Below are 26,157 nucleotides of genomic sequence, written 5' to 3' on the forward strand. Positions count from 1 at the left end.
CGGCTGTCTTTCGACGCCGTAATGCCCTCGCCGTCCGAAAGTACGGCGTCGCTGCCATCGCTGAAGGCGCCCTCCGCTGCCATGGCCTCCTGTCTGGCGTGGTGGGCCCAACGCTTTGTCGAATGGTCCTTAAGTGTCTTAGGTTTAAACCTACTACACGCTCTGCAGTTCGCTTCGGGGTGATCCCTTGGCAAGCAGAGATTGCACGTGGCGTGCCTGTCGACCCAAGGGTATTTGCGATTGCACTTGGGGCAGAATTGAAAAGGGGTACCCTCCATACGCACCTTAAGGCAGCGGGCTGCTAAGTGTAGGAATATATAAAATGTAACTATATATCAAGAGTGAAGAGTATGTACCACCCCCCACTCTCCCTACTTGTAAGGGCCGAGGCCAGCGGCCTACTAGGCCCGGGCCGAGGCCAGCGGCCTTCCGAGGCCCAGATCCGTCGTGCAGCAGTCGACGGTCGATGACTTCTCCAGCCGTCGTCGAGGTCGAGGGTCGACGTTGGGGTGGGGAAGGGAATGAATAAGAATATAATTATAATAACAGCAATGGCTAAGGCCAGGGAACTCCGCAAGATGCTTCCGACCAGTATGGCGGAAAAAAACAATCTGAGGATCCTAGACGCGTGAGGGATCTTGGGTACAGTGGACGTCACACTAGGGATAGTATTACTGGCACGCCTGTGTCGACGCCCATTTTCGAGTTTCGAAAAACAAACTGTAATACTCCGCAGCTTCCACTAGATGTCGGCCTATGCACAGCATGTGATCTAAGCAGATTCCACAAGCCTCAGAAATATATATATATTTTTAAAAAATTATTTTGTACAATATGTCAGTGTTTAAGGGTTTCTTTGGACCATATGTATGCTACAAGTTTGTTGTACCTTCCTACAGCCTTCTCTCCTCTCCCAAAATAAGCATGGCTGCTCCGTTATAGCTACCACTACCTCAAGTAGCATAGTCTTATACTAAGAATCGCAGTTTCTGTATTGCCCAAGGGATAGTCTTTTAAAATCTTACTTAGATGGACTTAAGAAAAACAATCCCAACAGGCTCAGCCAGTATGACCAGACATGGCTCCAATATTGGAGCAAGACGAGTTGAAAGGAAAATAAAAAGCCAGCAGACAGGTAAGCAACCTAATGCAAATTAACAAGGGGGGTCCTGGGAGTCCCTCTGCCAGACATTAGTCCTGGTTACGAGAGACTTACCCAGAGTCTTTAGCTCACTATCTTTCACGGAGAAGAAATATCCCAAACATATCAGTCTTTGTCCTGACCTGGGGCAGTCCAGCACCGACATGCTAGGCAATTCTCCTCTGAACAAGAGTACCAACAGAAACCCCAGACATGTTTCAGTTTGGTTGGACCTCATCAGTAGGGTGGATCTGTGGCTCTCCAAGAATAGTTTTTTTTTTTTTACATTTATAAAGCGCTCACACAGCCCGCAGGCATCGAGGCGCTGTTACAAGAATTGTTTGTTTTTCTTAGTTGCTAATTGTGGTTTTTTTTTGTCTTAGTTACGTATTTATAACGCGCTTAAACACCCAGAGGTTTCTAAGCGCAGACCCGGGGATTGAACCTGTGTTGCTTTGTGTCGTCTTGCTTCCAAGACGCGCACGCTGCCGCTGAGCTATCCTCCCGGGACAGTGAGCAAGGGGTCCACATCTGGATTACCCTAGTAACTTAGGGTGATACCCAAAGTTACTTAAATATGCAAATTAACAAGGGGGGTCCCGGGAGTCCCTCTGCCAGACATTAGTCCTGGTTACGAGAGACTTACCCAGAGTATTTAGCTCACTATCTTTCACGGAGAAGAAATATCCCAAAGATAACAGTAAGCAACCTAATCCCATGCAGATTTCGAGCAGAAATGAGGAAGAGTCAGAGTCCCCTAAAGATGTACCCAAACACCAATTTGTCTGGCCCAAGACAGCCCTCCAATCACAAAAGTGTACTCACACAAAAGGTTTTTGCAGCCAGACAATTAGGCGGGCCCAAAAAACCACCACCCTGATCCACATTGTGTTCCCATGTTTAGGGTCAGGGACTAAACTAAAGCAGGCTAAACTACTGAGAGAGTAAGGCAGTACCCGAGTGAGCCGATGTGCACACAAGAGCCATTTTATTCCTTCTCCGTGATTTCCCAAGACAAAAGTAATTGCACAAAACAGAAAGGCTGAGATCAGAACATAGAAAAAAAACATTAGCACCCTAACAGCCATCAAAAAAGGTACACTGTGCTAATTAAATTAGGGAAATGTGGTTGCACCACTGGTAAAATCAAAGTAAATTACAACTGCCACCGGTCTACTCCCTAAAACCAATGAGGGGGTCCTAGAATCACTGTAGGACCAAAATGGGGGGCTTAAACACTGTCCCAGAAACCATATGTTTGTATACTCAAAGCGATGAAGTGGCAGGGTGACTTCAGTAGGAGGCCATTCACCCACAAATAAGTCAGGGATCCAAGAACTCAAAGGGGGAAAAAAGCAACATGTTTAAGGGAAAGGGTCCCATAAAATGGGAAAGCAGAACACAAAAAAGGAATTCTGCCCTACAGTGATTATTGAACTGGTTATTTCTGAGGGTCCACTGTAAGCCCCAGTAGTCCTAGGTCAGGCAAAGACACTGCTCTTATGAAAATTCCACCCCATCACCCCAGAACCACTCTGAGCTCCTGCATCCATACTTATAATAGACCACTGTAACAGGTCTCTTCGTTTTATGAACATTCAATGTTTGGCCAGACACGTCTGAAACTGGGTTTCCTCCATTTTCTGGCCATTCCTTAAAATGCTATGCTGCATATATGCATTTAAACAGCACTATAATTTAAGATTTTTCTGCCCATGCCAGTAATGCTGCAACATTAAGCTATCTACTTCACAATATTTTGATGGCAAATTGATAAGAACAAAGTACATACACACCTGTGAAGTTTAAAGGCATTGGCACAGTATCTGTGAGTGGTTTCTTTTGCCAGATTACTGGGCAAATTGACAATGGACAGGGCTCCAAATGGACATTTCTGAAACGGAAAAAGTGTGTTAGTAAAAAACAATGTAAAAAATATCCCTTTAGAAGAGAGAATCCATTCAGTGAAAATCTGTACACTCTGCCGTTATAGGATAGTAGTTGAACTCAACATGATAGGACAGAAAATGCTTAAGTAAACAAAATGATATTCACTTAACATTGCGATAAATCCATCATAAATGATATGCTGGTGAAATGTTTAGTCTGGGCAGAAGCATGTATAAACAACCCTCATAACATTTCCTTGTCGGGATAAACCAAGTTACTCACTGTAGTGACTAACGTAGACCTAGTCCATAGTCCCCTTTGCTCCACACTTGTAGGATATTCTGTCTTTTGGGATGGGACCGGAGCAGTTTTTGATAGCATTAAAAGAAAAACGTGTGCCATTTGTTATTTTTACGCGGGGCAAGCACATGTGGCTTTAGCCAGCCTTCCTGAGCCCCGCGAATAGCCTTTCAGTCTTTTTTTTATCACCAAGGTAGGTAGATATTTTAGCAATAGGGAACTTTTTAGCGGGCCTATGGAGGAAAGGGATCTAGGGACTAGGAGTATGTTAGTCACTACGGTGAGTAACTCTTACTCCTACGTCCAGTCCCCTTTCCTCCATACTTGTGGGGGATTCACATGAACCGATTTATAGAACTGGATGGAAAAACTCCCTTACTTGATGTGGTTCCCCAAGAACAGCCCGACTAGACTGAGCATCTGCTTGTGAACTGAGGTCAAGACAATCGTGTTTACAAAAAGCTGAGAGAGAAGCCCAGGTGGCCATTTTAGCAATGGTTTCCCGAGGTACATACTTCTGAAAAGCTACAGCAACAGCTTTGCCTCAGACAAGGTGTTTGAGAGAATTCTCAAAATGTGCTAATTCCTCTCTACCTTAGAGACCCCCAGCTCTTTTGCTGAACTTTGGGACTCTGTACTTTTTAAAACTGTTTGTTTTCTGTGTTTATTTCTTTTGGTTATGGAGTTTAAGATAACTCCATAGGAATCTTTTCATGTGTGTTACACAGCACCCTCAGTGCAGTGACACAGGGATGTCTTTAGACTTCCCAAAGGTTTAAATCCCTTCTCTGGGATAAACTACTGTTTCCCAGAGAATGTAAGGTTAAATTAACTTTACTAGGCTTTTTAAATTCCTAGACCCAGCACACACCATCTTCCTATAGAGTGCTGGAGGGGTTACGTAGTATCCCCTGTGTCTAAATACTCACGTAGCATCGAAATGGCTGGTGGCAGTGGTTTTACAACGTACTACCATGATTTTTCCCAACCGCAAACACTGGTAGCTAAAAATTGCGAGAGTCATGTTTTTCAAGATGGTGCCTTAAGCCCCTCTGTTTAAATAGGCCCCAGTCTTTTTTTGCCATTTCTTTTTGGAAAGGTCCTTCTAGAGTCTGTCTCTGCTCACCAAACCAGGTTTGGCCCCTTTGTTTCTATGCCTTTGGCAGGCTACAGGACTGAAGACCGCCTCTGGCTTCTGGGGTGGGCAGGAAGAGAGGGAGGTGCCAGAAACTCCCTGTGCTTAGTCTCCTGGGAGACCCAAATGCACTCTGCCGGGTCAGTGGCAGCTAGGCTGGAATGAATGGGGGAAAACTGTTTAAAAAGGCGAGCCTCTTGGCTTGGAAGGCAGAGTCGACCACTGGAACGAAATAACTGAAGACGAGCTGGAAGAGGACGGCTGCTGCAACTACTGGACTGTTGGTTTGCCCAGTGAAACCCTGCTGCAGGTCCAAATCGCCAAGTTCATCTCGACAGAGGAGCCCCTTCAAGGACAAGTCTTCCTTTGAGTTGGTGGGACCAATCAACTTGTAAACCACCTGGATACCATTCTTGGAGCTGGTTAGGATTAACCAGGGGGGAAGGACACCAGCTTGTGTGCTTGACGACAGCTACTCAAACCGAAGATCTTCATTTTTGCCAGCTTGTTTGACCCCCGTCCCCATGCAGTGCAGGAGTCCCCCGATGTCCTCCCTCTTGTCCCCTCAACTGAGGCTCAAGGACAGTTATATCTGCAGGAACTGCCAGGAACCAACGTCTTCAGCTGCATCTTTTTCTTCATATTAAAGGTACTGTGCCAACCCGATTGAGAGAACTATCCTCTCGCGGTGACCTCTCACGGTGGAAGTTCGTGAAACTTTCCCAACTTGCAGACCTAATCAGCTTGTGACCCAACATATGATTCTTTTTCGTACAAACTACTTCTGAGAACATTGGCAAAGACTTTACCGTTTACTACACAAACTGCTCTTTCCTATCCAAGACGCTAGCCCATTGACTTTGGCCTATTGAACTGAATAGAGTCCTCTAGTGAACTGAAACTATTTGCACTTCCTAAGAAAGTAATTGTGATCTATTCTATTAACGTGTGCCTTTTTACTCCCATTCAAAGTAACTGAAATGCCATTTTGCTCCTATTTCAGGGGGGCCTAATTTACTCAGAAACTTATTGGTTTGGTATTGAAGTGCGTTTGTGTATAGTGAATGTTTTCTAGTGAATGTTTTCTAAATGATTGTGTAATAAATTAATAAGTGTTTTAATAAGAAATCTCGAGTGTAGTGTCTACTTGAATCACTGTGATTGTAAGACCGCTGTGTAACATCCTTATACTGCTCACATTCCCTCTTGAGATAAGCCTGGCTGCTCAGCTCGATACCACAAAACTGTAGTACAGACTTATACCAAAGGTTGGTTTTGCTTACACCTGTAGTTCTAATTGTATGTGCTGGTCAGAGGGTACTACATGCAATTCTGCCTAACACATGGCTCCCGCGATTTAACGTTACCGGAGCTGCGAACAGTTTGAGGTAAATCATGGTAGTTCATTGTAAAACCACTGTCACCAGCCATTCTGAGAGAAAAGGGTAACATTTGACTGTTAAATGAGTAACTAGACATAGGGGATACTAAGTAACCCTCCAGCACTCTATTATAAGATTGGGTGCTGGGTCTAGAAAGGTACAGGACTAAGTGAAGTCAATTTCACTCCACTGTTCTGGGAAACAGTAGTTGATCCCAGAGAAGGTATTTAAACCTTGGGAAATCTGAAAGACTTCCCTGTGGCACTGCACTGAAGGTGCTTTGTGACAATTGTAAAAGATGATGCCTATGGAGTTGGTTACACTCCATAACCAAAAAGAAACCGTGTATAAACACACATCAAAGTACATGAGAGAGTGGGAAAAAGGCTCACACAGTCTCCAAGTAAAACAATCAAGTCCTCAAAATCCAGAAAAGTTGCTGGGGGGTCTCTAAGGTAGAGGGAATTAGCATATTTCTGAGAATTCTCCCCAACACCGTGCCCTGGAGCTCTTCTACGCCCCGCGCACCCCTATTTGGGTCCCGAGGGGTCAGCCGAGGGTACTCCATGCAATTCTGCCTAACAAAAGGTGAGCATGTATCCCCTTGGGGAGCGTTTTAATGGCGTTCAATATTTCAACTTGGGTGATCGGGATTTTTAAGGCTTCCCTGGCTGCGGGGGACAGCAACGTTGTAGGTATCTTGGCCAGGTACTCATCCATCTCATTCTCTGTGGGTCTTGTTATACAGGGGATATTCGTGGTCCCACACTCCCCTCTCACCATCCTGGCCAGAAGCCGACCGGGTCGTTCCTGCACTCTATAACGCCTCGCCGCAGCGTGTCTGTCAAAGTAGCAAACTTCCCTGTCTGCCGCTGCCCTGTATTCCTCCACGTGGGTTTTAATGCTCAATTTAATCTGGGGGGAGGGGACCATAGCATATTGTTCTTGCAGCTCCGCTATTTTCACTTCACACCTCTTCAGCTCCCTACGTATGTCCTTCAATACCCCGAACTCTGGACATAGCGACCCCCCTACTTTGAAAGCCTGCCACAGTGTTGCCTGACTCTCAACAGTACCCTCATTATGGTCGAAATATTCCTCAATATGACGAGTCAACACGGTTTTGTATACATGGTCCGCCATAGCCGTCGCCTTGAATCTCCATTGGGGCCTGTGTAATGCCACCTTGGGGACTTTTAGTGTGATCTGGATCGGTGAGTGATCCGACATTGTCCTGGGGTGCATTTTAGCCTCGGTTACCCAACCAAACACTCTATGGGATAATAGCCAGACATCTATTCTGGAGTGCATATCATGCACTGATGAGTAAAACGTGTAGGCCCAATACGTGCCATGTAGGGAGCGTCATGAATCCCGTAGGCCCAAGTCAACCATGTGGGTATGTATCATATGGGCAGCGTTTGTGAGTGGCCAGGGGCTATCCGATGTGCGGTCTAGATGCGTATCTAGAATGGTGTTTATGTTGCCCCTGCATATTATATGGGCTGTGGGGTATTTGGAACCTTTCCTAAATAGTTTTGAATAAAAGTCTGGGTCATCAACATTTGGACCATATATATTTATGAGCAGCAACTCTTCTTCCTAGAGTTTGCCGATTACCAGGACATCGCGACCATGGGGGTCACTGTCTGTGCTGTAATGTGTGTATGGGATGGATCTATGCATCAGTGTCAGCACCCCCCGGGCCCTGCTGGAGTACGTTGTGTAGTAACGATGTTTGCCCCATCCGGGGGCTATCTTTTGTGCTCGGTGCCCCATTAAATGGGTCTCCTTTAAGAATACTATTTGGGGACCTAACCTGTTGATATAAGCCATTACCCTTCCTTGACTTAACCGATGCCCCAAGCCCACGGACATTCCAGCTCAACAGGGAAATACTATCATTCGCCGTCTTGGCCATCTGTGATTATTCTGCATAATTGATGTGTGGTGTGTCTGTTCCTTGATTTGTGTCTGTGCATTGCGTCCATATGTACCTGTGCATTTTTAACTTTAACTCCCCATTTAACATACCCTACCCCCTCCCCAACCCTCATAGTTTCCCAAACTTCAACTATGTCTCCCCCATCAGCCCACCCGCCCTTTCCCATATCCAGAGCTGTGCACCTGCAACAGAGGGCTTCTGCTGCGGCGGCCGAGGCCTTCAACTTGCAACTTCTGTCCGTACTAGTACAAACTTGGTGGTTACTTGTACACATAATAAAAACATGCTTTTATCCATCTCGCACTTGTCTTGCGTGGGTGATTGGTAATAATTTGTGTGGGATACATTCTTCAAGTGTTCAGCATAGCAGTTTCCATATCATGGTGTTTTGTTTGCGGAACATTCCGCACCGTTTGGTGTTTGTTTCGGCATCATTGGGATATTTCGCTTCCACAAAGCTAGCAGCTTCTCAGGGAACATGAAGAAATATATTTTATTCTTATGTTGCATGCAGAGTCTGGCCAGATACAGCATAGCATAAGGGACTTTCCGGTCTGGAAGCATTTCTTTTTTACTAAGAGCCTCTCTCTTGCTGAACAGCGTGCGTGTAGTCTGGGAATATACAAATCACACTGGACTCCCACTTCAGCTCCTGCTTATCTCTCGAAGCTCTCAGCACCAGGTCTCTATCCCTATAGTTCATCATTCGCACAATGATAGGTCTGGGGTAGGTCCCTGGCTTGGGTCGCGGTGCTAATGATCTATGCGCCCTCTCCACAGCAAACATGGGTGACCAGCCTGGGTCTCCGAGCAGGTCTCTGAGTAGTTTCTCCACCACAAGCTCTATCGGTCCTTTGAGAGCATCTTCTGGAACGCCAATTATACGAATGTTGTTGCGGCGTGATCTGGCCTCTAAATCCTCGCACTTGAGCTTCACCATTCCTAGGTCCTTTGCCATTTCCGTCACTGTATTGCGAAGCGTTTCCAATGCGTCCTCAGTAGCGCTGATGCGAGTCTCTGCTTCCGTGATGTAGCCGGTGGCCTTTTCTAACTGGTTTTTAATAGATGCCGCATTTACGTTGATCCAGTCCAGTTTATCGTTTAGAGCCGTGAAGCCCTGTTACATTGCCGTGAAGACTGCCTAAAGGTCCATTGTTGTCATTGGGGCGGTCATCGCATTCGGGGATGCTGCTCCGTAGTCATGTCTGCTGCGTTCCATGTCTTTACCACAATTGTAAATGTATCTATGGCTCCTTTACTCTTTTTTGGGCCTGCGCCTTTGGGCATCGGCCGCTTGCCTGCTATTTGGCATTATTCCTTTCCTGTTTTAAGTGAGCTGTCCGTGAGGCCACCAGAGGGCCCAACCTCGGTTCCTCGTCACGTCCAGAGCGGCTGCTCTGTGCCTAGAATTCCAGGTCTATCACGATATTGGTCACTGATGGACGCGGTAATGTCGTCGTTGTCAAGTTGTCTTCTCACTTGTTTCACAGTGGATGCTTGTTCGCTTGATTTGCCTTACTGTCTTTGTATTCTCCGAATATGGAGTCTATTGATAGGGTTCCATTGAGGGGACCAGTCTTTATGCAAGTTAGTCATGTGCTGGTATCTTTTGGCAGGATGGTCTCACATTCCCCTGTTAAGTATGATTCCTCGGTAGTGTTGTTGGACTGTTGCCTGCAGCGACTATTCCTGTGATCTTCTCTCAGATGAAACTAAAACCACTTTTGGGGGTTGGCGACACGGCTCTGTGTCCAGGGCACTCTGCATTGACCGCCCTGCTCCCTTTATTGATATGAATGTTTTTGTTGGTGTCAGCTGTGCGTGATACAGGGTTTCTCCCAGAGCCCGCCCGACTGCATGTGCACAGGAGGGGTCGAGACCCACCGAGTGCTAGGTTGTGGCCAGACGTAACTTTATTATTGCTACTGCACTGTCTGATCTCTATTTTCATCTGGGCAGCATGACGTGATGTTCTGCTTCAAAATCTGTGTGCGTTTTGAATGTGGAGACTGTCCATAGGGTGCTCCTGGGGGCATCTGCCTTGATGCGGGTGAGCTTTCCTGTGATGATCTCACCAAATATAACTAGCACTGCCTGTAATGACTGGAATTGCAGACCGTATTCCAGATCCTTGTGCAGTGTTGCCCGTTGTAGCATGTTGCTGGGTTTTTCTGTGGAGGTACACTTTCAAGTTGCAGTGTGACGTGTAGAGCTCCAGCCGGGGTTTTACACACTGGGCTCCGCACCCAGTCTCTGCAGAGCACCACGTCCCCTGGGTTATGGCAGTGACTATTGATTTAGCACACAATTCCTTTATGTTTTACTGTGAGTTTTCGGTCGTAGGGGGACCCCAGCGCCCTCCACTGGTGCTCAGACCGAGTTGGGTCAACCGTTTTGGAGCCGGCAGGGACCAAGTGTGCAGTATCCCTGTGCTTCCCCGGTGCAGACAACGGTGATCGTGGGCTCTATAGAAGCCTAAAGTTCGGTTCGGGCTCAGGGCTGAGCCTTGTCACTTATGGCACCTGGACCTACAGGTCTCGTCAGCGAGGGCTGGAGAGTGTTTAGATGTTCCTGGTTGGAGGATGGAGGGGGTGGGTTCGTCTTGGAGGCTGGAGAGGTGCCCCACGATCTGCTCTCAGCACTCCAGGGAGAGAGCAGTAATGGGTTTACCAGTGCGGGCACGGGGCTCCCTCTCGGTGGGGATGACAATCTGAATATGCCCAAAGTAGCAAGCAAGGTGCACCTTACCACGCTTCCGGGAGCATTCACAGCGGGTCCCTGGCACACTGTATATCCCTTGCAGGCGCTAAACGGGGTAGCCCGGAGAGCCCGCGTCAGCTCGTGGTGGCTCGGTGAGTTCCCCTCCCGTGCCTGGATGTCCTCTTCGTTCGCGGCCCCGAGCCAGTAGTAGCAGCGAACACCAGTCTGTGAGGTAATGGGCCGGCAATGGTGGCACCCTGGATAGCACACCCACTTCGGCTGCGCTCCTCGCCACACGTGGACCCCAACTTAGGTCGATGTATCTCATGATTTCCTGGGCCGATTTCCCTGATTTTTTGCCACCGTGTCGGGGGGGTATCATCAGACGCGCATTACCAAAAATTCAAGATGAATCGAACAGTTTTATCGTTTTTCTGCAGATTCATGGCCTCAGCCGTCGCGGCTCACGCGGCTGGATGCATCCTGCTACGTGCGCAACACTGCCCCCCCCATCAATAACTCAATTTGATGTCTAAAATAAGTTATATTGGTATTACTCATAGAACCGGAAACATAGAACCCAAGCTATATGAGGTCTGAGACTCAAATCTGGCATTACCCATTGTCCAATTGTTTCCAACTATAGAATATTTTTGGAGGTGAAAGTCAGCACATCGGTTTTCCCAACATTTATTCTTAAACAATTCTTGTTTGCAAACACCTCAAAGGCATTCATCACCCTTTGTAAACCTACAGTTGTGTTTTCTAATAAAACACAAATCAGAGTAGGCCTTATTCAATCTTACCTGGCCTATGGTTTTATCATACATTTGTATGATTATTTTCAATAGCCCTGGGGGAGTATCTTAACTATAAAGTTTTAGCCATAGACTGCGATACTAGTTAAATTCAACCCCCTTTTTTAAGTTATGTTAAGAAATGTGAGGCAACTATACATAATGCAAAAGAGCAATGTTTTCAAACTATGGCAAATCAGATATCCATTAGAGGAAACCGTTCTTCACAATGCTTTCAGTGCAAGAGCAATTGGTCAGGAACAACATTTATGAAATTTGCAGGCGTCAGGGGAACACAGCCAAGTATTTCAGATCACACAACTGGCAAATACCAGATCTTATTTGCAGTGAGTAAACCCACGATTGATTTTCTTATGGAAAACACGTTGTTTCCAACCACAGTCACCTTAACAAAATCATGACCCACTACGCCATTCGGAACAAACCACATTGCACAGATATCACGAATGGGGTAAGAGGTCAATATAAGTATTAGTTCACAAACCTGTAGAATATTTTCTCTATGCTTTATAAGCAGTGACTCATGAGTGTTTCTCCTTTTGTCCGTTCCCCTCTATTTCCCATTTTTTCCCTCGCTGTTTATTTGTTTTCACCTTTATTTTGACATAATACCTTGGTTATGTGAATAATGGGAATGGACAGTTGTAAATTTATCTTGTATTCGTCATAACATTATGTTTTCTATTGTTATTGTACATAATCAGTGCACAATTCATCAATTTCGAGTGCCCAGGTTTGAAAAAGACCCGTTGAAGGCCGAAACACCAGTAATTTCATTTAGATAGGCTTGCATATAAAATACAATTATTTATTAGCATTTACACACCAAGCAGATTCAAATACTAGGCAAATATTGTCACACAAAAACCCTCATAAAACATATATATACACACACACAATCACCCTTTGGCGAGAGGGGTAGCATAGGACTCAATGACCAGTGAAACATATGCAAGTAGTCATATGCTAAGAAATAGACATTACACTTTAGAATCAACACACAACCGCTTCCTTAATTCTTATAAAGTCCAACCCTAAAATGGTTTGAGGCCCTGTGCCCAACGGTTCCAAATTAGACAGACCCCGACCATGTCACAAGGTAAGGGTTATGAGAGGAGGCCTTTAAAAGTCACGTCAGGTATGAGGCAATACAGTTACAGGTTTCAAATAAACGGGTTATCATGACACGAGTAGAAACTTTCAAAGTTGTACTCTTTCTAGTGCAGGGGTCTGCAACCTTTGGCTATTCATAGGCTATGTGGGCATAGACTATGTGGGCTAAGAATGATGGTCGTTTTAGTCCAAAACATCTGGAGTAAAAGGTCGTAGACCTCCGTTCAGGTGTACATTAATTTGAAGTTTGTCAGGAGCATGAACTATTTTCTAATGTTTTTCTATCATTTACAATGTTGGGAAAATATTGATATTCAAATAGTTATCTATGAAATAATCTTCTGCACAGTGCGAGGAGCGCTCCAGCATTATTCACATGCACTATGTCTTAAGAGACGTGATAACTTTACCATGACTGGTAGTTACCTTTCCAATGATGTCACAGAGGATGTCATAAGTGATGAAAGTGCTTGTGGGCTGTGCTAAGACTCTTAGCTAAGGTGGCACATCGTCCAACACATGACGAAGTTCAAATGCTTTGTTGCATTAAACCAGCACCATGATGTCATTTTAACTTAAGTGTTTTAACTGAATTTCAAAAAGGTGTGGTTGCAGCAATATATTCACCTCAACTCTTTCGATTAAAAGGTTTTCACTGACCATATGTTGCAAAAAATTGTCACAATGTGTTTAATACACAGACCATAGTTTTCAAACTGTAGTAACACCACCTGCATCCAATTTCTTCCCTCAAACGCCCTTACCCACCGTCTCCAATTGTGTCTCCTCTGCCCCCAAAGAAATGAAACCACCAGGCTCTGTCCCAGCACCCAAGCCCCTTGAAATAAATATAGGGGTGGGTTGGGGGAACTAGACGAGCGCTCAAAAGGTTAGCCAATACAAAATGCCTATAGCACAACCCCTAAACGTCAAACCGTAGTGTGAAATGCAATTAAAAAAATAGGAAAAACAATCTGTAGCCATTACCTTAATGCAAATGCCGCAACCAATGCAAAGTGTTTCCGAAATCCAAACAATCTTGCTCTGGGGTGTCACCTCTATGCACAGTTTTCCTGTAAAAGAAAATGTACAGGTTAAAAAAGGATGCACACCAACGAGATGCTCTGTTCAGAGCTGCAAAACACAGCTACACAAGTGACCCCAGACAAAATGCTGGGGTACTCCTAGTAGCGACTACAGTCCCCTTTTCTGTATACTTCTTACATGGGTGTGGAATACATTTCATGTCTAAGGGCCAAAATATCAGATATTCATCTTTGCCTTAAAGTAATTCACTTGCTACGATGCAAGTCCTCATATGACTAAGCAAGTCACAAGACATTTTTGCTTTGCCATCCCCTTCCCTCATGGTATACACCAGCTTCTTCTTCGCCTCACTGGTGATTTAACTCGAGGCATTTGTGCTCAAGACCAGGCCAGAGTGCCCCCAACAGAATACTGGTTGTTCCACAAACAGGTTGTGCTTCTTGGCTCCCCGTGTGCCTCACTGGTTGGTGGCAGCTTTCAGGCAGCATGCTGCTGAAGCCATTTTGTGATCAGGAAACAAAAACGTTTGGTCTTTGCAAAAATGAAGCCCAGTGTGAATCTACTAGGCTGCATAAACACAGCATGCAATATATGAGCAAGGCCACCCTGAGACTCAAGTTTAGAAGCTTAGGGAAGCCAAAGCAAGAAATCACAAAAATGATGGTAGTTTGGGGATTTTGGGGGGGGCGGTGTGGGGGGGCTGAGGGACTCCAAGAAATTACCATAAGAAAATAAATTGGATTCTTTTGAGAGCTTCAACCAATGGTGAAGTAGTGTTGGAAACTTTACAAACACGCAACCTCCCTCTGACTCCAGATGGGACCACACTGGCACTCCCATCCCTTAACCCGACAGGCACAGTCTAGTTACCCATTTGTGAAGGGTTATAATAAAGGCGGGTTGATTTTGATGGTTACACTAAATTATGCTAATGCGCCCATTTCTCAAAAAGAAGTTCAAAAGAAAAAGATTCTAAAAGCCTTTTTGCAATTCAGTGTTTATATATTCTTAAGTGCCCTTTTGTGATAACACGTGTTTTAACGGGTTGACCGTCTTTTTCAAATCAGGGCTGGGTACCAATGATACAAAATAAATCACAATTGTTTGACAAAGTAAATCAAATATTTAAAAAACATAATTGTTCGCAATTAATATAGTCATTGCCAAGTTCAAATGTAAAAAAAGAAAATCAACATTGTCTGTATCCATGTACAATACAAAAGAAAAAAAGGCACAATTGTGTATAGAAAGTAAGATTCAGATGGCCATTTTTAGGAGGGGGGTTGGGTAGGTGGTTTGTGGGTAAACAAGAAATAAAATAATAAATAATAGAGGACAAACAGAAGGTTATTTCAGTACGAGATCACGCAAGCGGTTGAATGGATGGAGTAACTTTCTCCGATTTAGTTCACACAAGGTTGCATCGTACTTAAACACCTTACCCGGTCTTTTTATAATACACCAATATTCTTCACAGCTTTTCCATCCAGTCATGGAGTAATCCCAGTTAGCCTATTGGAAAAACCCCCACATTGCATAAATGGACTTGTCCATATTTAATTGTTTCAACACAACATGCGTTCCTGTTTTCTGCTCTATTCCCGATTGTTGAGGACTGATATATGTGCTCATTCGTGCAAGACGGTTTCCATAATGTGTGTGTTTTGAACCGTATAGAATGGTGAGTATGACATTTACACCCGATCACACACACTAGGGGTTTGTAATTCCCTGTGAGGTTTCCAGTGTAATTCGTAAACAGTTATTTTGCAAAGTGGTGGCCAGGAGCATAAAGCGCGTGTTGCGCTTGCTACGCACGTTCGGATGAAAGAATCCCGTTTAGTATGCAAAGTCAATGTGGGCAATATGCACGAGGACCCGCGTGCGTCTATTTAAATATAGAGATACTCAGGAAGTATAGCGGTACGGTCCGTGGGCTTCTTACCTTCGTCTCCAGTGTTCTGTGCAAATCGGTCCACATTCGAGTCTGCCCATAGACTCCATATTGTTATTAGGTTGGGTTGGGTTGGGTTGCATAGCAACCTAGTCCTACCTTTGTTTTGGATGCAGCTGCCATGTATTGGGCTGATATTCAACTGGTTATGTGTAGAGTGCGTGCCTTTGACAACGCACTTCGTACTGACTGGATAGTTAAAATGAAATGCAAATTTTATTCAAATCCTTTTGTTATTAATCGCACTGTTAAATACGTGCGTTTATTTTGACCTAGTATTATGCGAAAAACGGGAGATGGTTAATTAGGTTTTGTTAATTGCGTTTCTATGCAAAAATGCTGTAAGGTGAAGGAAATTAAGCCATTTAATGTGATTTACTAAACTATTAATTAGATTAGTCATATTTTGAAAACCAGAATACTGATTTCACTTTTTGAGGACCAGTCTGTAGTTCTCTCCTAGTTCCATGTGTTTGGCTGAACCATTGTTTGGATTGATCCCCTTTTGGAGTCAATTCGTGGGTGAATGTTGAGTTATGCTAGTCCTAAACTAGGAGTCCTTAATTGTTGCTGTGGTTGATGTGTGTGTCCTTATTACGTTTTCTGATATCATTCTGTTCCAAAGTACCATCGTATGGGTAGAAATTATGAAAAAATGGGTATGCCAAACTTACCAGACAATGTGTCTACGTTACAGAAAAAGCACACACACACACACACCCACCCACCCCCCCTCCCCTGTAATGCATTTGCCAAACAAACCAGACATCATCCACTAAATGGAATTTACAGATCATTCTGGCTTCTTCCTGCCTTAGTTTTAGTTCAAGGCTTCCTCCTCTTGGTCCAAGGGTCACTTTTTTCAAACCTACAAATCTCAGAGTTCTTTTATCATTCCATTGGTGTTCATTTGCCAGTGTTGGGCCAGTGGTAAATTGATGTTCTGATTTCCTTTAGATGAAATATGTTCTAGTACTATAGTTCTCAGTTCCCTTATAGTACTTCCTATGTAGAATTTCTGGCATTGGCATATGACATATATGATAAATTTTGTTCAATTAATGTAATCTGAGATGTAACTGGTGCCATGTTTGTCTTCAAAGATTGATGTATTTTCAACGGCGTGTTTATACATTGAGCATGTCCCGCACTTTCTGAATCCTTTAGTCAGTTTTGGTAACCATGTTGTTATATTGGGCTTTTTTAATTCTGGGAGTAAAGATGGACTTAGTATATGTTTGATGGTTCTTGCTCGTTTGTAAATTGATGGGCTGTCCTTGATATAGTTTTTCACATGTGGGTCCAAATTTAAGAGATGCCAGTTCCTTTTTAGGATGTTTCTCAAAGCCCCATTGTTTGTGCAATATGTAGTGATGAAGCTAATCTCTTCCTTTTTGTCACTGGTCTTCATTTTTGGAGTTAAAGTTTCTGTTCTATTTAAATTATTTGCTATAACTTTTGCCTTGGTAATGGTTTGAGTGCCATATCCTCTTACTTTGAACCTCCTTGAGAGCAGATGACATTCAACTTCAAAGGTTTCTTGTTCAAAACAGTTTCGACGGGGTCTGACATATTCCCCACTTGGAATGTTTCTAATGACAGAGTTGTGGTGACAGCTATTGGCAAATAATGTTGAATTTGCCTCCGTTTCCTTTCTGAATGTTTTTGTCATCAATCGGTTGTCTTTAACATAGATGCTGAGATCCAAAAAGTTAATTTCGTTTTTATTTGCGGTTCCAGTGAACTCTATTCCCATTGGATTTGAGTTGGCACTGTTCCTAAACTGTTCCAAAGTTTCCTTTCCAAATCAATAAGACATTGTCTATATATCGAGTCCAAAGAATAACATGTTGTTGGTACACCTTATAATAAAGGCTATGACCTAGTGCTAGTATGTGCACACACACAACAACAAAGTTACTCACCGTAGTGACTAACTTACGCCTATTCCAGTTATCCACGGGACCAGAGCACTTTTTGATAGCATCAAAAATATTTATTTTTACGCGGGGCCTGCATGTGTGGCTTTAGCCTCGCCTTCCTGAGTCCCGCTGTGCGCATCACCCTTCAGTCCTTTTCCATTAGCAAGGTTAGAAGACATTAGCAATATGAGGGAACTTTTTTTTAGGTGAAGGTGGGCAGGCGTAGGGAGGAAAGGGGACTATTGACTAGGAGTATGTTAGTCACTACGGCAAGTAACTTTGTTTTACTCCTACATCATGTCCCCTTTCCTCCATACTTGTGGGAGAAGCGTTGATGTATACATTGGGCAGTTGGAAAACGTCCCTACTTAAAGAGGTTCCTAAGAACAGCCTGACCGAAATAATAGTCCACTCTTGAGCTAAGATTGCAGAACTATTTTTTACAAAACGCAGAGGGAGCTGGGTGAGGAGGGTTGGGTGGATCCCCAAGGGAACCCAGACCCAGGCCTTCCATGGGGGTATAAAGCAGAAGCTTCTTGTAGGAGAGTGTTGCAAACAAGTCTACCGACAGAGTCCCCCACTCAAAGATTTGGGACAGCACTGATTTAATTCCACCCTTGGTGTGCTACAGACTGGCAACTGAGGGAGTCAGACACCATGAGCGCTTGACCAAGGATATGCACTGCCTGCAGCAAAATACCATTCTAAACTGCCCAATCCCAAATCTGAATGATATGGTCTACTAGAAGCAGAGATTTGGTCCCCGACTGCTTGTTCACGTAGAACATTACAAGAGAGGTGCCCGTCTGAATTCGAATTACGTTATTGGAGATACTGTGCAGAAAAGCATTCAAGGCAAGACAAATTGCTAGAAGCTCGAGGTAGTTGATATGGCGATCCGTGTCTAGGGCATAACATAGGTCGAAAACCTCCAAGTGGCGCAACGTTGCACCCCAGCCGAGCAGGGAAGAATCTGTTAACGTGACATAAGACTGCTCCAAGAATGGCATCCCCACTGAAAGACTGGTGAAGTCCGACCACTAGCGGAGGTAAGCGAGGACATGGCAGCGAGGTGCACCTTTGATAGAGGTAAGCCAATCCCACCTTTGCCAAGGAAAGCAAATAGTGTAGAAGTTGAAGGGGCCATGACCCGCAGAGGGATTATCTTCGGAGTCTGGCACCACACGGAGAAATGCTTCCATTTATGGCCATAGTATTTCAACGTTGGTGAAGCTCTGGCTCTCTGGCAAAGCATAACCTCCAAACTATACAGCTGCAGGAGCCATGCTCCCAGGTTCAGCGACCCCAGGTCGTGGTGCAGTATCGCCCCTCCCTTTCTGGTGAGCAGGTCTGGTAACAGCAGTAGCCTGATGGACGGGGCAACTGACCGACGCAGCAGGTCGAGATACCAGATCTGCCTTGGCCACGTTGGGGCGACAAGCATCATCTTGCAGTGGTAATGTCCGAGTGTGTGGCTCACACATAGCATGAGTGGAAAAGGAGGAAAAGAGTACAGGAACCGTCCCTCCCGCAAGAACGAGAAGGCATCCCCCCCATGCTCCTCAGCTGAGGGAACCTGCTGGGAAACTTCTGGTACTTGGCATTCGTCACCGTCGCGAAGAGATTGATCTGGGGTTTTCTCCATTTGATGAACAGAAGGTCCACCTGGTCCTGGCGAAGCTCTCATTCATGGCAGAACAATTCCCTGCTGAGCGAGTCCGCAATGGTGTTCTTGACGCCTGCTAGGTGAAAAAGTATGAGTGATGTGCCCTGCCGAATGCCCCAGAGCCACAGATCCTGGGCTTCCTTGCTTCCGGATGTAGAACATGATGGTGGTGTCTGAAGAGCCTCACCAGCTTGCCCTTCAGGACGGCACAAAAGACTTGAGGGCCCAGAACACAAGTTCCAGGATGTTGATGTGGCGGCCCATTTCCTCTGGCTGCCAGAGGCCTCTGGCGTGCAACTGTCCGGTGCGGGCTTCCAATCCTTCTAGAAAGGCATCCATAGTGACTGTCTCCTGGTAAGGAGAAACTTGAAATGGAGTCCCCCGGACGAGATGCTGTCTTACACCCCACCACTGTAACGCCCTGCAGAACTCCTACTTAAGAGATATCTTGTCCATAAAGGTCCCATATACTTGCATCCAGCTCTCATCCAGGAGAGGTCTCATGTGAAGTCTGAAGACGCAGAGAAGGCCGATGCAGGAAGACATCATGCCCAGCAGTCACTTCATGGACCGCACCTTCGACGTCAATGCTGATGACAAACGCTGCGTTTGCCTAGTATGGCTCTCACCCTTTCCTCCGAGGGAGACGCCAAATGTGTTGCAGTGTTGAGTCGGGCACCTAGGAACAGCACACCCTGAGATGGCGTCAAGCAGGACTTTGGATAGTTTATGGAGAAACCCAACTCTGTCAGACGTGCAGTGCTCGATGTGTGCTTGCTTGCCAGAGTGCGTGAGCGGGAACGCACCAGCCAGTTGTCCAGGTAAGGGTATACATGGATACCTTGTAGACGAAGATGCACCGCCACCGGGGCCAGGCATTTCGTAAAGACCCTCGGGCCGAATTCAGGCCAAAGGGCAGAGCCTTGAACTGGTAGTGCTGACCCCGAGCCACGAATTGTAGGAACTTGGCGTTTCTTGTTAATGGGGATGGGGAAGTAAGCGTCTTCCAGAACCAACATCAGAAAATTTGCTTCCTCCAGTTGGCCGAGGATGTGGTGCAACGTGACCATCTGGAACATTTGAGACCAAGTACTCGTTGAGACGACACAGATCCAGGATCAGCCTCCAACCCCTCAGTCTTCTTTCGAACCAGGAAGTATCTGGAATATACTCCAGATACGCTGAGGGACGGTTTCCATCACCGCTTTCTGTATCGCTTTCTGTAACATGGCCCGCACCTCTTGCAGAGCTGTGGTCCGGGTTGTTCTTGTCGTGGTATTGCCGAATACGAGGACACTGGAACTCCAAGGTATGCCCCTGCCCGAGAGTGTCCAGCACCCATCTGTCCGTGGTGATCTTTTTACACGTGCTGACGGACTTCACGAGCTGGCCTCCCACTGGGGTGCATAAGTGGGGGGCCACGGCCGGTCCAGGCCTGCTTGGCGGGGGGTTATGTTATGCCAACTGTATTTGATATAGCGCACGTACGCCCGAAGGCATCATGGCACTGGAAAGATGAGGAAATCTTTCTGAATTACTGTTTCTAAAAGAGCAAAGTTTTCAGTTTCCGATGGAAAGCGAAGTGGTCAGTGATCTCCCGCAAGGAAAGAAGCGGGTCATTCCGCGCCTTGGCGGCTGCAACCGAGAAGGCATGTCCTCCTTTCCAGGCTAACCTAAAACAGGGCACTGCCACCCACAGAGTGCTTGTGATCAGAGAGAACGAGTGGGCATGTAGCGGACAAGCTTGGCTTGCAGGAATTCTGCTCCCACGCCATAAAAGGCTCGGTGTACTATGCACATAGACTTGAACATAATCTGGTGAACGATGGGGAGCCAGTGCAATTGCTTCAGCAGAGGGGTCATGTGGGCTCCAAAAGGGGAGCAGAGAATAGATTGCGTCGTGGCATTCTCAAGTAACTGTAGGTGCCCAGTGAGGTAGCTGGGTTGAGCCAGATAGAGTGAGTGACAATAGTCCAATACACTTAGGACCAAGGCAGCAACCACCAGAGCTTGACTGGCTGTAGGGATAAAAAGGGAGGAGCTCCCGAAGAACGCAGAGCTTGAAATGGTTGGTTTTACAGATGGCAGTGACCTGTTCATCCATGGCCAGTGGCAGAGATCCACACCCCAAGGTTCCTGACTGACAGAACCGGCATGGGGAGGGGGTCCAAGTATAAATGCCAGAAATCAGCCGTCCAGAACAGTTGAGGAGATGAGTACCTCCAAACAGGACCTTGGTTTTACTACCGTTTAGCTTTAACCAGTTAAATGTAATCCATATCCCCAGTTCCTCAAGGCATTTTCTTAACCGGTTGGCCGTTTCAGATGTGGTCAGGTCCAGACGGACCAGGATCTGGGTATCGTCCACGTAAGTGAAATGAAACCCATGTGACTGAATGAGGAGCAGAAGATCTCTTTTATAAATGTTAAATAAGATAGGGGACAGTGCTGATCCCTGAGGAAACCCACAGAAAAGAGGGGCCGGGGCAGAGCGAAAAGGAGGGAGAGATACTGATTGAGAGTAGTCTGCCAGAAAAGCTATGAATCAGTCTTGGACTTGGCCAGAGAGGCCAGCCTCTGAGAGCCGGGAGATGAGAAGAGAGTGGTCGACAGTGTCGAAAGGAGCCGACATATCTAATAGCATGACTACTCCGACACCTCCCTGATCTACCAGGCACATCAGGTCGTCCATCACTGAATGCAAGACAGATTCTGTGCCTCTACCAGGCCGAAAACCAGATTGAAATGGGTGAAGATACTGGGAGGATTCTAAAAACGTAGATAAGAGGGGAGATACCAATGCCTCTAGGACTTTCATCAGGAATGGCAGAAGCGAAATAGGGCGATAGTTGGCCAGCACTTGTGGATCTAAGGAGGGATTCTTAGCAGAGGAATGGCTAAGGCACGCTTAAGTGAGCACGGGATCACTCCAGTGGCAAATGAAGCGTTAACTTCTGAGGTAATATGATGAAGTCAGCAGACGCCTCCTGTAAAAGAGCCAGGGGTATAGCACCTGTAGGAGATGCAGATTTCAGTTTATGAGTGGCTGACAAAACATCCAAATAAGAGAAAAGGGGAAATGTAGACCAGGACCCTCTAGCTGGAGGGGGTTTGACAGGAGCTGTGTTGGCTATGGATGTCATAACCTCGATTTTTATGTTATCCCGAATGGTGGCAATCTTTGTCATAAAAAAAAAAAAGTAGAGAGGGAGTCAAAGATCTCGAGCTAGCGGCACCACATCTTGTCCTATCTTTGGCGTAGAGAGCAATTGAACTAGTTCAAATAGGGCTTTAGTTTATTAATGGTCCTTTCCACCGTGTGACCAAAATAAACTCTTAGCATTCACCACTGCTTTGTGGTAGGCAGCGAGAGTGCTCCGAAAGAGGGTTTTAAGGGTAGGAGAGTAGCAGAGACGCCACTTTCTTTCAGCCTGCCTGCAGTGTAGTTTGCATTCCCCAAGTTCCTGCCAGAACCATGGTTCTGGGGGACAGCTACGCTGTTTGCATAGTTTATAAGGAGCCAATGCGTCCGCAGTAGCTGTGAAAGAGGCTTCCAAAGTGGTCAAGGAGCAGCTTGCCACAGTGTGTTTGTAAAGAGCTAATCAGCTCAACATTGGATGCCCCAAACCAACTGCGTTTATGTATTGCAGGCTTTATAACAGCGGGAGGAGGGGCTTTGAGTGGAATGGAAAAGAGCACCATAAGGTGATCTGACCATACTATAGGAATAGGAGTGGCAGTGTCAACATAGGAAAGAGGGGTAAAAATAAGATCTAATGCGTTGCCACATTTATGAGTAGGAGCATTAACCCCCTGAAGGAGGCCTAAATCAGCTATCAGAGCTGTGAAATTGGCGACCTGCATAGCCGTAGCCAAATTAGCAGGCAGATTAAAATCACCAATAGTGATCAGGTCGGGGTATTTCGTTTGCAGCTCAAGCACCAATGCTAGAAATTCAGCATAAAATGCAGTATCAGATAGACCAGCAGAACCGTGAGTAAAAGTGGGAGAGAGAGAGAGATACAGGTCAGAATGCATTCCATTTTTAAAGAATACTTAGGATCCAAACTAGAAACCCTGTAGTTGGTTTTATGGATCAGGGCCACCCTACTGCCAGGATGGGGGAGGGGGGGGGGCACACGATCCACATGTGCCAGTGCGTAGTTAGCAGGGAGAGGCTGAATACCAGGGTCAGACGTGTCTCGTAGCCATGTTTCAGTTAAAAAGAGAAGATCAAATGCCTTATACGATAGCAGATCGTGGCATTCCATAGAATGAGCAACTAGGGAACGTGTTTTAAGTAAAGCACACTGCAACATGGCAGGGTGCGTAACTTTCTTGATGGCAGGGGATGTTATAAAGCAAAGAACACAAAAGAGGTGGGGGGATTAAACTGTGGACCAAAACACCCCCTAACTTTAGGAACACCTAAAAAATATAAACTAAAGAATGGTCCACAGTGTAGTATCACGTGTCCAGCCTCACTAATTAGAAGGCAGGAATAGGGGTAGAGAGAACACAGTATACATATCTCTAAACATTAGTGCTTTGGTATTTTAGGCTCTACACAGTGGGAATTGGACCAGTTATACAATTGTCAATTTTATTTAACCTTCAATGGTAAATATACTTCATAAAAATGCCAACATGGCATAATTCATCATTTAATACAAAACTAACACAATCCTTAAAAACTTTTGTACATAAAAAGAAGAAAAAAAAACAAGAAAGAAAAAGCGAAAAAACACAGAAACGACCAAATCACATCAGTGACAATTTAAGTACACCGGGAGAAAAAGAGTGCACATATAATCCTAGGGAACCACAAAATCAAGGATTACAGCATAAACACAAAAAAAAAAATTTAAATCAAATTATTACTAAGTCTAACCACAATAATGGGGTTAAAAGGAAAATAACAACTCAAACAACTACTAACTTCCACACTACTTCACTCCCATTTAACCCGACATGTTTCATTCCTCACTCATTTCATACACACGCGGTCAAGGGAAATTCATCAGGGGTGTATACTTAAAAGCACGATATGTCTCAATCGGTCGTTTTACGCGGCGGAACTAAAGTTACCGCCTCTCAACCTGAATAGTTCAAGGCGAACATTTAATGTTCCACACCTATTCTGCCAACTACCGCGTTTAAGAACTACGCGAACACTGGCTTTAGCAAAGGCACCTGGACCCATACAATTTACAAATAATTCAAAAAGTGAACTGTTATAGCGTCCGATACAAAAACAGTTATTTTCTTGTAGTTGTGGTAGAGTTCGGACTGCCCTCTCGCGAGGAACGGACACGTGACACCTTAAGTTGATGGCGTTGTGTGTAGCTCTAATACACTACTGCACATAACGAAAATGTTGCCGTGTTGCACCACTCAATCACGTATGTCGTTGCGAAGTCGACATCCCTTCGGCGCGGCCAATAAGTTACTGGCGTGTCATCGGGTGGAATGCAGCCCAGTTTCTTGTGAGTCTCGTCGCGTTTGTCAAATTCTGGCAGGCGATCTTATAAAACCTAACGCCCATCTAGTATTGGCTGGAGCATAGGATAGATCACTTTGTTGGATCCTACAGGGTGTAAGTGGAGCACCAAGAGGGTGCTGCCCATCCTGCATGTCCTGTGCACAGACGGGCAGACGGGCTTGCCTTCGGCGTGCTGACTGCGTGCCCGTCCGCTGCGCGGGCGATCACTCTGGCACATATGAGGCCGTGAGTGGGAAGAAGGGAGGCAAAGACCCTGCCCCCTCTAAACAAAGAAAGAAGACAGCCGCACACGCAGCGTTCTCACAATATAACATGTAAACATGATCAGCAATAGCTGATGTCCAGCGCGAGCTGGAGTTCAACTAAAACAGATTGTGCAAATAGCAAATAAGTGAGAACCCTAAAATACAAGGTGAATCTAAAAATGAGCAGTGTAAACATACGGCATCAGAGTGGCTTTACATTGGCAACCGGGAAAGACAGCCTCACCTCTCCTGGGGTTAGGGGGGGTGGGGGGTTCTGTGGGGGGGCGCCGATGCCGTCCTCCACTGCCTTGAGAGCGATCCCTATATGCTTCTTTAGTGGAGGAGCGTGAAGGCTGCCTGTATGGGGTAGTATAACGCCTGGAAGATCTGCCAGGTTTTTCTCTGGATGAACGAAAGGAGGACAGCTGTCGTTGCCTTAAGCTTCCCAGGGAGCACGCCTTCTCCGGGTCAGCTTTTATTGCTTGCAAAGACCCATTAATTGCCTTGACGAAGAGGTTTCCTCCCCAATCCAACGGCATATCCAGCACTTAAGCCTGAAAGTCTGGGTGGAAAAGTCTGGGGGGAGGTTTGTTGCCTTCAACCAACCTTGCCGACACAAGGCACCCCGTTCCCCATCTGGTGGAAACCAAAGTCTACAATGTCTACTGCCACTGTGATGGCGTGGTCCGAGGCCACTTCCCCTTCTTGAAAAAGTTATAGTGCCTCAACCTTCTTGTCCTCGGGCAGAAGTCTAGAATCAGACCCAGCTTGGACCATAGTTGCTGGTCATATCTGGACAAAATGGCTAGGGCGTTAGCTGCCTTGATGGTAGAGGCTGATGTATAAATGATCATCTTGCCCATTGCATCCAGCTTCTTCCGCTACTGGTCCGGAGGAACCATGGCTGCCGACTATGGGTTTTCCCGACGCTTCCTGGCTGTGGCCAGGACCACCGAGTTGGGCGAGGGCTGAGACAATAAGCACCTGGGCGCTGGATCAGGTACCCTGTACTTTTTCTCCAATCTGTCACGCTTGGCCAGGGCCTTACTCTCGTTTTTCATTAGCACCAGGCCTTCCTGGACCATAGCCGGTCAAGTGGCACAGCGAGTAGAGCGCCCGCTTTGACACCCGTGCAGAGCCTGTTAACGCAGGTTCGAATCCCGGCGGGGCCAAACTCAGCCTTTCATCCTTCCGAGGTCGATAAATGAGCACCACACACCGTGGGTAATAATAAGCACCGCTCAGATACCTGAGGGTTTGTAGCGCTATATAAAAGCCTAATTATTATTAATTATTATTATTATTATTCCTTCCAGATGTGATCCAGGAAGGGAATGGACATGGTCCTTCTTCCTAACTCGTGCGTCTGGTAAAGGAAACCCTCTTTCTTAGTCTC

General features: G+C 45.8%; 1 protein-coding gene across 1 annotated transcript in view; it reads right to left on the bottom strand.

The window, feature by feature from the left end:
* The window catches only part of ABCE1 (ATP binding cassette subfamily E member 1), a 670,940-nt gene that overhangs the window by 450,457 nt on the left and 194,326 nt on the right, over positions 1–26,157 (bottom strand). The window contains exons 3-4 of the mRNA XM_069631213.1: positions 13,412–13,497; positions 2,938–3,035 (exon numbers count right to left, since the gene is read on the bottom strand). Coding sequence (XP_069487314.1) covers positions 2,938–3,035; positions 13,412–13,497 — 184 coding nt within the window. The remainder of the gene's footprint in view (positions 1–2,937; positions 3,036–13,411; positions 13,498–26,157) is intronic.

The sequence above is a fragment of the Ambystoma mexicanum genome, chromosome 6q (assembly GCF_040938575.1).
Source record: "Ambystoma mexicanum isolate Mex_15411 chromosome 6q, UKY_AmexF1_1, whole genome shotgun sequence".
NCBI classification, from domain to species: domain Eukaryota; kingdom Metazoa; phylum Chordata; class Amphibia; order Caudata; family Ambystomatidae; genus Ambystoma; species Ambystoma mexicanum.